The following is a 13,585-nucleotide window of genomic DNA, read 5'->3' as shown; positions in this document are numbered from 1 at the left end:
TGGTAAACCTAGAAACTTTGGCTTCACATCGTGGTTTGCTTTGAATGAAACAAATCACAATCCCTAGTTTGAATGTAACAGTAAGCCAGGGATTGTGTTTTTTTTCTTCTGCTGGCTAGAAGGGAGGAATGAAGTGGGAGACTTCTGCACGTTGACAGTAAACCATCAACTATTGTGACATGCAAACGCTGCCATTGCATGAACCAGTTTCCACCGATGCCACTGATGTTTAGCTTTGGAGTCATTTTTCAGACAATTTGTCTATAGTTTTGCTTTCAGGACCCTTTTGCACATGGACTAACAGAGCAGAATGCAAAATTACAAGTAAACATGCATCTGGGCTGGACAGCTTCAGGTTGCAAGTGGCAGCATACATGATTGCATACTCCCCCACCGAAAAATAAATAAATCCCTGCATACAGAAATTTAAGTATCAGGGTGGAAGTGATACTGGCACTCCCTGACAGCTTATCTTCTATATGGAAGAATTTGCGAGTGAAGCATCTGACTCTGTAAGCCTCTTATAGCCTAGGCCAGAAAAACATATTGCCCCAGTGAGAATTAAGATTCATGGATTTTTGACATAGATTCTTCAAGTTCAGTTTTCATTCAGTAATAATATTACACTTGCTTTCTTCCTCCATTTTAATATTACCTCTGAGCCTGAGTGTTCAGATTCTTTTTTCAGAGATAACATATGGGTTTTTCCTGGAGGTATAAACCTTGGCTTTTTGACTGAATTTCCCATCAGTTGACTAGGAGCTGCTGATCGTCTCATGTTCAGTTCTGTTCGTCTGAAAAACAGCAAAAAAAGAAGTTTGCTTTAAAAAGCAAGCCCTAGAGAAAGAAACTCTTAAATACTTTCCAGAACATATCCTATTGCTGTTCTCACACCAGGGAGAAAATACCCAAAAAAACTAGGAAGTATGGTTCCTCTTCTTTCTCCTCCAGGTGTACCAGCCTTATTAGGTGGGTGGTAGGAAGAGGGACGCAGGTGGCGCTGTGGGTTAAAGCCTCAGCGCCTAGGACTTGCCGATCGAAAGGTCGGCGGTTCGAATCCCTGCGGCGGGGTGCGCTCCCGCTGCTCGGTCCCAGCGCCTGCCAACCTAGCAGTTCGAAAACACCTCCGGGTGCAAGTAGATAAATAGGTACCGCTCCGGCGGTAAGGTAAACAGTGTTTCCGTGTGCGGCTCTGGCTCGCCAGAGCAGCGATGTCACGCTGGCCACGTGATCCGGAAGTGTCTCCGGACAGCGCTGGCCCCTGGCCTCTTAAGTGAGATGGGCGCACAACCCCAGAGTCTGTCAAGACTGGCCCGTACGGGCAGGGGTACCTTTACCTTTAGGAAGAGGGCAGCTGTGGTCAAGCCATTCTCAGTATTATTTGGAGTCCTGAGGGAGGCTAACTTGGTACCCATCACTATTTTGGTGCCAGGTGAAGACTTTTATGTTCTCAGGTTAAGTTGAAAGTTTTAATCATGATTTCTTAAGCACCAGACTACCCATGGGAGCACCTTTTTTTTTTTTTTTGTATCAACCGGCCCAATCACTACATTCAACCCACTACATTCATCTCCTGACTCTGCCACAGTCCGAAGAGATTAATTTCATAGCAACTTTTCATTTCTGGTGGCAACCCTCTCCTCACCTCCACTGTGAGCCAAGGCAAATGCCAGCAATGATGTTGTCCTGGTGCTTGCTAAAAAAAAAAAAAGCCATAAAGCCCTCTATTTCCTCGGGCCTCTGCTGGCCATTTGTGTCAGTTGCTTATATTTATTAATTTCATACATGCAGGAACAAAACTACTCTTTAGGTTCTTACAGCGAGCACCAGAAGCAAATATTTGTCCACCGAAGGAAAGAAAACACGGTCTTGTTAAAACTGAACCGAGGGAGCAAGAGCTTCTGAGCATGTACAGAGTACCTTTCGTGTTTGTGGAAACGGAAACCTGAAAAGCAGAAGCGCACTGGGTGCAGCCAGCCCAGTTATTGAATCCCCCACCCTATGCCTCTGAGGAAGGACTGCCTCAGCCCCCTCCCAGTCTTAACACGACGCCGCACTTACTTTGCAATTTAACCGTCCCGCCAAGACAGCACCGCCGCCCTCTCGTTCGCCAAACGGCGCATGCGCAGCCGATCGCCCCAGGCCGCTCTCAATTTATCGCGCCCTCCGTTCGCCCCACTGCGCATGACCAGCATTCATGCGCGGCGCTCGCCTCCGCCTCGCCTCTCTTGAGGGCTGCCAGGAGGTACGAAGGAAAACCTACTGCGCATGCTCCGCTGGTGCTTTTGCCGCGCTCGACATGGCGGGCCGGCGGGTACGCTTACGCTCTGGCCATCAAGCGTATTTGTCGCAAAGTGCCTTCCTCTCCTTCCCCCGTTGCCTAGGTTACTCGTTTTCGCAGGAAAATACGGCACTGGCAGAGGAGGACGTTAACCAATTCGCGAGGCTGAAGAGGATGAATTGCCAAGTGTCATAGAGATAAAAATATAGAGCAACTCACTCCAACACAGATTTGGAACTCATAGGGTATATTTTTCTCCTTTTCTTCCCCGCTCAGAGCTACCCATAGAAGACAACGGGCAAAGCCAGGATAGTAGCGTAAGTTGTGGCGCTGAGGTTTAATGTGGATTTACAGGCAACGCCTTTCCCTGCCAAACGCCTCTTATTAGCCTAGCCTCTCCCAACCTGCGCCCTCCCGGGTTAAGTTCTAGGGTTGCCACCTTTGTTCTGCCAAAATCCAGGATAGGGCGGAGGCGTTGTGGCGATTTTCTTTCCCACCCGGTGCTGAAATTACTTCAAAAACAATCCATTGCGATCCATTGTCTTCTCTAACCGAATGGCTCCTCTGAAATTTGAAACATTCCCCCCACCCCACACTGCAATAAATAAGATCCGAGTTGGAAAGAGGAAGGGCTCCTGCTTTCTTTTGCTTTAGCAGAACGCGCCCTGCTGCAAAAAAAAAAAAAGAAAGCTGCTCTAAAATCCTAAAGCATCACGAAAAACTCGGAAGTTGCAAAGCACGTGCGACTCTAGATATATTCTAAGTCTACTCCGAAGAAAGGGGCCAGCTGAGCGGTCGCGTGCGAAGAAGGCGGGGCCAGGCCAGCCCCTTACTCCTCTTATTGGCGGGGGTGGAGGCGCGTAGGGACTGGACGGTGGCCTGTGCTGAGCATTTATGTTGCGGAAGCGTGCTTTCGCGAAGCGGCTGAGGCGAAGAAGAGCCGTTTCTGGGCTTTCGCTTGGAGGGCGGGAAGGAGGAGAGGAATCGCCACCCTGAAACCTGCCTTGGGAGGGAAGCTTTGAGGCAGGTGGCTCCCCTTGTTTTCTGATAGCGCTTTTGCCTATGCTTTTAAAAAGTAACCCTCCCCCCCCCAAAAAAAGAGAGAAAAGACTAAAACCAATTTGCAAGGGTGCTCAGCTTTTATTGTTTTTTTTAAAGAGACTTAACAATAGGTTGCAGGGTGAACTTCGGGGAACCAGCAGCCCACTTTTGTCAAAAGCACCTTGGGTACCATTCTGCGATTCTGTACCAGTGGTTCCCAACCCGTTTTTGGCCATGCCCCACCTAAGCATCTTTAAAATCCTGATGCGCCCCCCTCCCACTTGACGTATAATTCTTAGTATTCAAAAAGTGAGCTATTCCCGTGGAGGAAGCCTAAAAGACCATGAACTGTTAATAACTCATTCTCGAATTGCCCCCCTTAAAAATCAAATTGCCCCCCTGTGGGCAACTACGGTTCTAAACCAAGTTGCTGACATCCTGAATCTGGAGCAGCTGCCTTAGTCTGTTTTTGCTGACAGTTGTTATAGCATAAGATGGAGGAGTCGTGGCTTTCTGTAAAACCACTTTCAGGGGTTTGTTTTTTCTTCTACACTCAAGCGGCCTATAAATTCTGTGAAATAAAGTAAAATAAAATACGACTCTCCAGTGCCATAGCTGAGGGGTAAGAGCATCTGCTTGCCTGGCCCCTCCAGCATCTCCAGATAGAATGTTCCCTAGCCTAGTTCCCATCCCCAGCTGCACCTATTCTTCTCATTTTATTTATGTCCTACCTTTCCTCCAAGGAGCTCAAGGTGGCATACATAGTTCTCTCCTGTGAGGTATCTTAGAGTGGGTGAATGGCCCAAGGTTACCCAGTTAGAGTGGGTGAATGGCCCAAGGTTACATGAGGATTCCAGGTCCTAGTTCAACACTCTAACCACTACACCACACTGGCTCATTTGCCCTCCAAATGTTTTGACCAACTGTGCTGGCTTGAACTTTTGAGCATAGATGTGCAAAATAGGGTTGGAAAGGCTGGCCCTAACAGTTTTGACCAAAACAGTCATATGCTGCTTCCCATCTGCTTTCTTCCCCTTTCCTCTGTTGTTTCCTGCTGTCAAAATTTAGAATATGTTTTCTGTAGCTGTGTGAAAAGTAGAGGTGGTAGCTAATTGCGACCAGTGGGTTGAGTGCAGGGATCATTTACTTAGGAAGCTTAACAAATAAACGTGTTTTCCATGTTCTTGGAAAGAGGCGCGATGAAGCAATTAAAAATCACCGTTTGTACAGAGCCATTTTTATAACATAGAAATCTTTATAGGGAACACAGCAGGCTATACTGATAGGAAAATGTAAGAATTTGCTTACTTTATGTTCTGTAACAGGGATGTCAACACACCTCTTCACACCCAAAAAGAACTCACTAATGTCACCAAAATAAAACTGCCACACCAAGTTCAGATACCTAGGGGTACAAATAACCAGAAACCTCAATAAATTGTACCTCCACAACTACAAGCCCTTGTGGCGACAAATTAACAAAGATCTAAAGAGATGGAACAACATGAATTTCACTCTCTCAGACAAAATAGCCATGATCAAAATGATCACGCTCCCAAAACTAACCTGCCTATTCCAAACCCTCAGAATCTTGATTCCCCCAACGCAACTCTGCAGATGGCAGAGAAAACTACACTCTTTTATCTTCTCACATAAAAAACCAAGAATAAGCCCCAAATACCTGCACCTCCCCACCTCAGAAGGAGGATGGGGAATCCCCAACATAGAAGCATATTACATTGCCAACCAAAAATGCCATATAATCCCATATATACCAGAAGATGCGACAAAACACTGGATACACCTAGAGAGGGACACAATTGAAAATACCTGCACCACAGCATACCCACTCCTCCCAAACAAAGGAAAATTCCCACAGCACTTAACAGGTGCACACAGACCATGCTCAAAGTATGGAAAACAGAAATAGGCAAACTATCCCCAACCCCATCCCCACTAATTCCCCTGGCGTACCACTCATTATTCCACCATGCAGCACAAAACCTTTAGATAAAAACCTGGAAAACCTAAGCCTTATATCGCCTGATAGACTTCTATAAAAATAACAAACCTTTGTCAACACAAGAAATACAGGACAAACTAGAAGACACCCAAATGCCCTGGTTAGCACAACACCAATTACATGCCCTCTTAAACAACCCAGCAGTAAAATCAGCAGCAACTAGGCCCCTGACAACCTTCAAAAACCTCCTCCTAACAACAAAGGGACACGGTAAAAGGATGGTATCCGCAATATACAAAATACTACAAAATCCCACGAACCCCCTAGACACAATCAAAAACAATGGGAGGATAACATAGGCTATGATATTAACCCCACTTTATGGACCAAAATGTGGTCTAAACCCCTCCCCCCTTTAAATCCATATAAACAAAAAGAACTCACTCTGAAACTCACCTACAGGTGGTACCTAACACCAAGAAAACTAGCGCTAATACACCCAGGAACCTCACCAAAATGCTGGAGAGGATGCACCTCCACAGGCACATACCTCCATATGTGGTGGGAGTGCCCCAGAATTCAACTATTCTGGACAACAGCCATACAAGAAATACGTAAAATAGCAAGTATTAGAAATCAACCCCAGAATTGGCCCTACTAAACATCTTCCAAGACAATAATGCTCATGCAATCCACCAACCCGACTCATCCTCCTCCTCTCTCCAATGACAATGGGTAGATCACTGCCAGTTTTTTTATGTTGTTGTTGTTTAGTCGTGTCCGACTCTTTGTAACCCCATGGACCAGAGCACGCCAGGCACTCCTGTCTTCCACTGCCTCCCGCAGTTTGGTCAAACTCATGCTGGTAGCTTCGAGAAGACTGTCCAACCACCTCGTCCTCTGTCGTCCCCTTCTCCTTGTGCCCTCCATCTTTTCTAACATCAGGGTCTTTTCCAGGGAGTCTTCTCTTCTCCTGAGGTGGCCAAAGTATTGGAGTCTCAGCTTCAGGATCTGTCCTTCCAGTGAGCACTCAGGGCTGATTTCCTTAAGAATGGAGAGGTTTGATCTTCTTGCAGTCCATGGGACTCTCAAGAGTCTCCTCCAGCACCATAATTCAAAAGCATCAATTCTTCGGCGATCAGCCTTCTTTATGGTCCAGCTCCCACTTCCATACATCATTACTGGGAAAACCATGGCTTTAACTATATGGTCCTTTGTTGGCAAGTTTTTTTATACTGGGAGTAAATTGCAGTCTCTTGGGAGTTGGACGTGCCTGTTCTATAACATTATGCTTTACCAAATATATATATATATATATTCCAGCAGAAAGTATCAGAATGTTCCATATTAAAAAAGAAAAATAGCCTCACCATTAAAAATATGGAACTGTGTTGTTACAGAGTGAGTACGTTCTGTTCAACAGTTTTTTAGCATCTCAAAACACATGCACAGTTTACATTATAAACACTTTGTAAACTCAGTGTTTAGAACCCATTCCATATGCCACTTAATCCAGAGAATCTTTCTAGAATGACACCTGAGAAAGAAGCAGGTGGCCCTTAGTTGCTTTGATCAGGTGCTCTGGCTGCTTTACGTGCTTAATGGAGAAAGAAGCATTAATCCTCCTAAATCTAATTAGGGTTTCTCTGAGAAGAAACTGAATACTGAAAAGGCAATGTATTATTTTTTGAGGGGCTGTGACATGTTGCAAAGAAGCTTGAAATCAATGCCTGCATGCATTTTTCTATAAAAAGGGCCCTCTTGAGGGTTGAGGTGCAACTAAATGAACAAAAAAGTGTAAGTTTGCTCTTGTCTATGCTATGGCTTTGCATGCTTGGGGAAAAGTTGCAAATTGGAATTGCATCCAGATTCTGACGGTCCACAGCATAAAACTCGCAAGCCACTTCACTCCCTCTGCATCATAACTCTTCAGATCTTAAGGTGCAAGGGTGATAATGTGCTCACTTGACTTTCAAAGGTAATGTGGCCGCAGTTACTAATTCTGTGCTTTCACTTCCACGGCAGGCTAGAGGTCGTTGAGAAAATGGGATATGATATTGAGCGCTTCGTAGGTTACGTGAATGAAGGTCTCCTGTGCTGCATCTGCCGAGATGTGTTGGAAGATCCCTTGCAGGCTCCTTGCGAACATGCTTTCTGCACTTCCTGCATACACGGGTGGCTTGTTCATCACAGCAACTGCCCAGAAGATCGTCAGCCACTTGATCTGTCTGTCCTTCGACCGCTTTACAGGTGCGTAATTATTTCTGAGTCCAATTTGCCGCTATCATGAAATCTAATCCTACACTAGTAGATTGAGCAAATGTGCAAATGTAAGGCTGAGGGATGGAGCATCCTGTTTGATTGGTTTTCCTTACTAAAGTTACTACCCCATATGTCATGCGAATTAATGAAATTGACTAGGCTTAGTAAGCCTAGATTTGGTCTATTTCACTCTGAAGAGAAAATGTCCTACAAGGAAATAAATGTACAGTGGTACCTCCAGTTGTGCACAGGATCCATTCCAGAGCTGCAGTCGGATCCTGAGGAATTTGCAACCAGAGGTGCCTGTTCTGTGCGCAGCACGGTAGAGCGCTTCTGCGCATGCGCACGCGGCAAAACTCAGAAAAATACTTCCGGGTTTGCCGCGTTCGTATCCTGAGGGATACGCAACCAGAGGTGTGCATATCCAGAGGTACCACTGTATAAGAAAAGAGTGAGGCAGCAGGATGTGCTGCAGACACATTAATTCTTTGGGGGTTCACTGTGTAGCCTTTTCCAAATTCAAATAATGAGGGAACTGCTTTTATAGAAATAAAGGATAGACAAGAATGTTCTGTCCCACAGGATCCAGTGCCAAGTTCCAGTTATCAAAAATATCTCTATATTGTCCTCTTCTCGTACATGGAAACATAATCCTATTACATAGGTCCAGAGTAAGTAGCAAAGTCCAGATTGCTTGCATCACAAAGTTTTGGCTTGATCTGAATTCACACCTCTGATTGCACTCCTGTTAACCTTGCTGCTTTGCACAGAAGAACCACACGCACGCGCACACACACACACACAAAAATAATTTCTGCTAGGACATCTGTGCAGTTGCTAGGAAAATTTTTGGTTTGACCAATCTCCTTTTCTCATGGTTGGAGCAAACTGCTTCAAGCTTCATTAACCTACTAACAGCTAAGGTTTTAAAAGCACAACTTTTGAAAAACAAAAGGATAGGACAGCATAAGTAGTAATACCCACGATACATGTTTTTAAAGTATTGTATGTAATAAAGAATGAACACATCTTAAACATACATGTCACAAACAAGTGTTGACTTACTGTGTTGCCAAATAACACAAGTTGGCCATGGTGTTTCTACTTCATTAGGGTTGCCAACGTTCTGGAAACGTGCATTTTAATTGTGACAGGGGGGTGTTGCCTTCCAGGGGCAACATGCCAGTGGTGAGCAGGGCCAGTGAGGGGTATAGCAGGGAAGAAATCCTGACAGCCAGATAGGTCTGAGGGGTCACATTCAGTGATCAGACCTGTGATTTCCCACCCCTGCCTTAAAGCGATGGCTGATCATAGTCTTAAGTTTTGAGGAAAGGATATTATGGTTAATGGCTCACAGTAGCCAGGGGATGTCTTTGTATGGGATCTAATTGTTAGAAGATGGATTCTTGATACAGATATTTCTCCAGAACGTTAGGAGTAAGGAGGGTGACAGCACAGCCAAGCTGAAGTGGGTGGCCGGTGTAATGTATGGAAGTTAGTGCAGCAGTTTTAGGGGATAGACAGGCAGAAGGTAGAGTGTGGAAGCTCTTAACATAAAGGCTAGAAATGCCTTGTGGTGCAAGTTGCCTTTCTGGGGATCTGCTGTTTAGCTTCGCCTGTGCTCTGCCTGTATACTTTCAAGAAAACCAAATATTACGCAATCATGGTTAATCTGCCATGTGGCCTCATTCAAAGAAAACTGAAGCAGTTAGCACTGACTCTGGAATGTCTTACCACTTGGAGAACTGGGGAGCATGTGATATATCTTAGCAAGCAATATTGCAAGAATAAAAATAATTAACTTCTGTACCCAGATACATGAAGAACGATCTCAATCGACTCCAGATTCACTGCAGGAACAGAGAGTGTGGCTGTGAAATGGTGTGTTCACTGGAATCCATTGACCGACATGAACGCGAGTGTGAATGCAGCCGGGTCCCCTGTTCAAATAGCGGTAGGTAGAATGCAGAGATGGTTATCTTTCAAACAGATGGTAGATCTCCGTTTTCACCTGAATTCAGTCCCACGGTTCTGGAATGTAGACTAAAGGGAATTCAGAGTTAGTGGTTGTTGCAGAGTGGGCCTTCTCGGTTTCTTTTCCTGTGTGAACATCCCTTCCTGTTCCATTTCTACCTATTGCCAACACTAGCCAAAGCAAAGTATGGATTCAGTGATGGTGTTTGGGGAACTCAAAGACCGCTGATGTGCCATTGCCCCTTTGGAGAATCCTTGTACCTGCACACAATAGGAAACACTAACCTAGATTCCTCAAGAGTGGTGGTGGTGCTGTTGTTAGCATCCTTCTGTCTTGAGAGACAATGGAGTGTACCTCTAGGGGTAAGTCAAACTGCTGGAGAATCACAGGGACTGCAGAAACTAGTAGCTTGTCACTGCTGCCTTCCACATTGTTTTTGCTGCATTAACAGCACTGAAGTGACCTCTCTGGGGTCTCCATGTCAGAAGATTATGGGGGAAATGAAATAATTCTCTCTCTCTGTTGCACTTCCTCCAATCTTCTGCTTTCCAATCAGGTTGCCCAGCTCGGGTTGAAAGACGTAACCTAGACAGCCACTTGGCAGTGTGCGAATACAGGAGCCGCGAGTGCCCCAAAGGCTGTGGGTATGCCATCCTCAGTGCTGACGATGCGCAACATAACTGTGTGGCAGAGCTGAGAACAGAACTCGAACTGCTCAGGTAAAGCTATTCTTCCCCTTACCTTGGCTGCTCATGGATTGACTTGGCCCTCCAGATGTTTGCGGACTACAATTCCCATCATCCCTGACCGCTGGTCCTGTTAGCTAGGGATGATGGGAGTTGTGGTCCCAAAACATCTGGAAGGCCAAGTGTGGCCATGCCTAAAGCATGAACTGACACTTAAATATTTTGCCCATCTCTCTAAAACATACACAAGGGGGCTGTTCTTCAATATTGCTGCAATTTCCTGGGTGCTCAGGAAACCAATTTGGTAACTTGGCAAATTGCTTCTATTGCCATCACCATCTCTTCCTCCTATCTTCCCACCCGAGTTACACCTGGTATTCTATCATCCTGATTTGATTGAAATAACAGATTTGTTGACATCTTTTTTGTGTAACATAAGCTCGTGCGCTGCTTGGTGGTAACCTGAAACCAAAGTTAATCATAAATGAAAAGCTTCTTTGCCAGTACTAGCTTATGGGATCTGCCCATGTGAGTGAAGCTGGGGCTGTTAAAATGAGATGTTTATCTTGGGCCAAAGGAAGATGCAGATATGGCATAAAACAGATGGAGGATTAAAAAAACAGATATTGTTTGTGACTTACAGAATTATTAGCACAAAACCGATGGATTAAACACTACTTCCTGTTAATTAGTGGCCCTGTATAATGGTAAGTCCCAATCTAAAACAAACCATCTCTTTTTGTGAATGATCACTTTGCTGGTCCACACTGTTCGGCTGCACCAGCTGCCCTCCTCCCAAGCGGAAACAAATCAGCGTATTAACTTAGCTTACATACGAACAGGTGCATGTTGTTTGTTTCAGTCCAAGCAATCCTTTTCAGAATTAAAGCAGGATGAACAGTAAGATAAGACAATGGCGGGAGGGATTGCCACAGTCTGTTTTCCCCCAGACATTCGCCCCCTTTTAAAAATAATAATTGCCAAGCGCATAAAACTGAATGCGCGTACGTTTCAAGTTTCCTGTGTATTCAGATTAAAGACAGATAGGCTGAGTAATGAAAAGTGTTTTGTTTTTTAAGGTCAGAGATGATCTGCCAGATGGAAGAGGCAAAACATGAGATGGAATCTCGACTAGATTCTCAAAGGAAGCATATGGTGCAAAAGGAGAGTTTTTTGCAAAATCAGATTGAAGAGCTAAAGGTAAACAGATTGTATTGCCCTTAGCTACAAGGTCATCTCCCTCCCTTGAAACGTTGTCTCTGGTGAATTGGTATTCCTGACAGCTTTATTCTATGCTGTACTCTTGTTCAGTTTCCAGAGGGTAGCACCTGACACCTACCTTCCCCAACCTTGTGTTATCCGGGTAATTTGGACTAAAATTCCCATCATCACTCACTGGCCAAGCCAGCTGGGACTGATGGGAGTTGAAGTCCAACAACAGCTGGGGAGCATCAAATTGGGGAAGTCTCACCTACAGCATCTATCTTAGAACCAATGGTTTCAGCAGCAGGTATTTTAACTACAATTTGCATAGGCAAGGAAGCATTGCTATTGGTGACTGGCAAACTTCCTCCAGTCCCATTAATATTATATTAATTTGGAGATGGACCATTAATAAAAATCAGATTACTTCCAAGTTGGCCTAGAAGAGTCTTCCCTACCACACATCCCCCACCTGCTGAGTTATCTTTCCCCAAATTTACTGGGATAACAGGGAGAGCATAATCATTGCAATAGCCCTCAGAATGCCCATGCACATTTTGCTTTACCCTCGAAAGCACGTCAAAGCGCAAGTAGATAAATAGGTACCGCTCTGGTGGGAAGGTAAATGACATTTCTGTGCGCTGCTCTGGTTTGCCAGAAGCGGCTTCGTCATGCTGGCCACATGATCCGGAAGCTGTACGTTGGCTCCCTCGGCCAATAAAGCGAGATGAGCGCCGCAACCCCAGAGTCGGTCACGACAGGACCCAACGGTCAGGGGTCCCTTTACCTTTAAACTCTGGGTACAGAAGCATTTGGGTCTGGGCCCAAGTCATTCCAGGACAATGCAGCCTCTTTCCCTTGCCTTGGAGAGCGGGCAGAAACAGATCTGTTTTGCAGCAGTCTGGATACCTGAAAGGGGCAGATCCATGAAATCTAGGCTTTCGTTATCTGTATGCTACCCTCAGGTCCTTGGAGGAAGGGGAAGAAACAAATGTAATAGATAGGAAATTGTGAGCATCTAACTGTTAACAGGCAGTCCCAATGCAACACTTGAAAAACTCTCTTACGCTTTTCAGAGCCAGATGTCCAGGATGTCGTCTGACATGCGTACCCTGCTGGCAACAGAGAGGCAGCATCACCAAGAACTGGAGCAGGCACAGCTTGAAAAGCTAGAATTACTGGAGTTAGTGAAGACTCTCCAGGAAGACTGTCGGTTGACTAGGGATGGAAGCAAGAAAGCAACACATGTTCGACCTCTGACCCGACTGGAAAGCATGAAGTGAAAGCCATAGGTGGCTATTTTTTTAAGATTAGATTACTGCAGTCTGCTTTATGTGGTGCTTCCATTTGCTGGATCTGGCAACTGACAATTAGTGCAGAATGCTGCAGGCCACCTGCTGACAGCAATGAGATTCTGTCAGCAGATAACACCTCCACTCAGAGATCTGCACTGATTGCAGGTTTGTTACCGAACCAACTTCAAGCTGTTAGCATTCGTATATTAAGCCCTTAACAGTTAGAAACAGTTTACTTCAGGAATTGCCTTACCCCATATATTTCTATTCAGTCAATTTGATTTGCAGCACTGGCACTATTACAGGCGCACCACACTTGTAAAAAAAGCTCTTTTTGTATGGCAGCACCCAGACTTTGAACTCCATATCTATTGACATCAGGCAAGCACCTTCACTGCACTTTTTCCAGTGTCTGCTAAAACATTTTTGTTCAGGCAAGTTTTTCCAGACATGAAGGAGTTAACATTTTGGTCTGTTTTTAGCTTAGCGGTTTATTTCAGTTATTTTTTTCAGTTTATTCCTGTCCTATGGTTTTACTATTTTTCAGTTTTACTCTTAGGAATAATAATAATAAAAAGATCTGAAGGAGGGGTAGGGAGAGAACAAAGTTATGTGTACTCAGGAGAAGAAACAAAAAAGAAGCAAATAGAAAAATGAAGGAATCTAATGAAACTTGGCTTAAGCCAGGAGAGCCAAGGAGGAACGTACGGCTGCATCAGGCAGGGGAAAAACCTGAGAGAAATGGACCAACTTCCCACAAGCCTTTGCTCCTGCTTGTGTCAGCTGACAAGAGATGGCCCATACCATTGGCTATGGTATCCTACGAAATGAATTGACCTAATAAAACTAATATAACATATGCGTGTTGTGTGTGGGTGT

General features: G+C 45.0%; 1 protein-coding gene across 3 annotated transcripts; it reads left to right on the top strand.

Annotated features, from left to right (window-relative positions):
• The first annotated feature begins 2,398 nt into the window (after window positions 1-2,398).
• Window positions 2,399-13,564, top strand: LOC309374679 (RING finger protein 151-like). 3 transcript variants are annotated; one of them, XM_081919865.1, is made up of 6 exons: window positions 2,399-2,526; window positions 7,311-7,535; window positions 9,362-9,501; window positions 10,079-10,241; window positions 11,288-11,408; window positions 12,488-13,564. In XM_081919865.1, the coding sequence occupies exons 2-6, from the start codon at window positions 7,330-7,332 to the stop codon at window positions 12,692-12,694; spliced, it is 837 nt and encodes a 278-aa protein (XP_081775991.1). In that variant the 5' UTR covers window positions 2,399-2,526; window positions 7,311-7,329; the 3' UTR covers window positions 12,695-13,564. The 3 variants fall into 3 exon arrangements, with proteins under 3 accessions (XP_081775991.1, XP_081775989.1, XP_081775990.1); XM_081919863.1 differs by lacking the exon at window positions 2,399-2,526 and adding an exon at window positions 3,159-3,304; XM_081919864.1 differs by lacking the exon at window positions 2,399-2,526 and adding an exon at window positions 3,159-3,304 and having other exon boundaries at window positions 7,308-7,535.
• The last annotated feature ends 21 nt before the right edge of the window (window positions 13,565-13,585 follow it).

This window comes from Podarcis melisellensis (genome assembly GCF_964234715.1).
Source record: "Podarcis melisellensis genome assembly, chromosome: 7".
Lineage (NCBI taxonomy): Eukaryota > Metazoa > Chordata > Lepidosauria > Squamata > Lacertidae > Podarcis > Podarcis melisellensis.
Note: the sequence above shows the minus strand (reverse complement) of the source record. Positions and strands in the feature narration are given on the sequence as shown.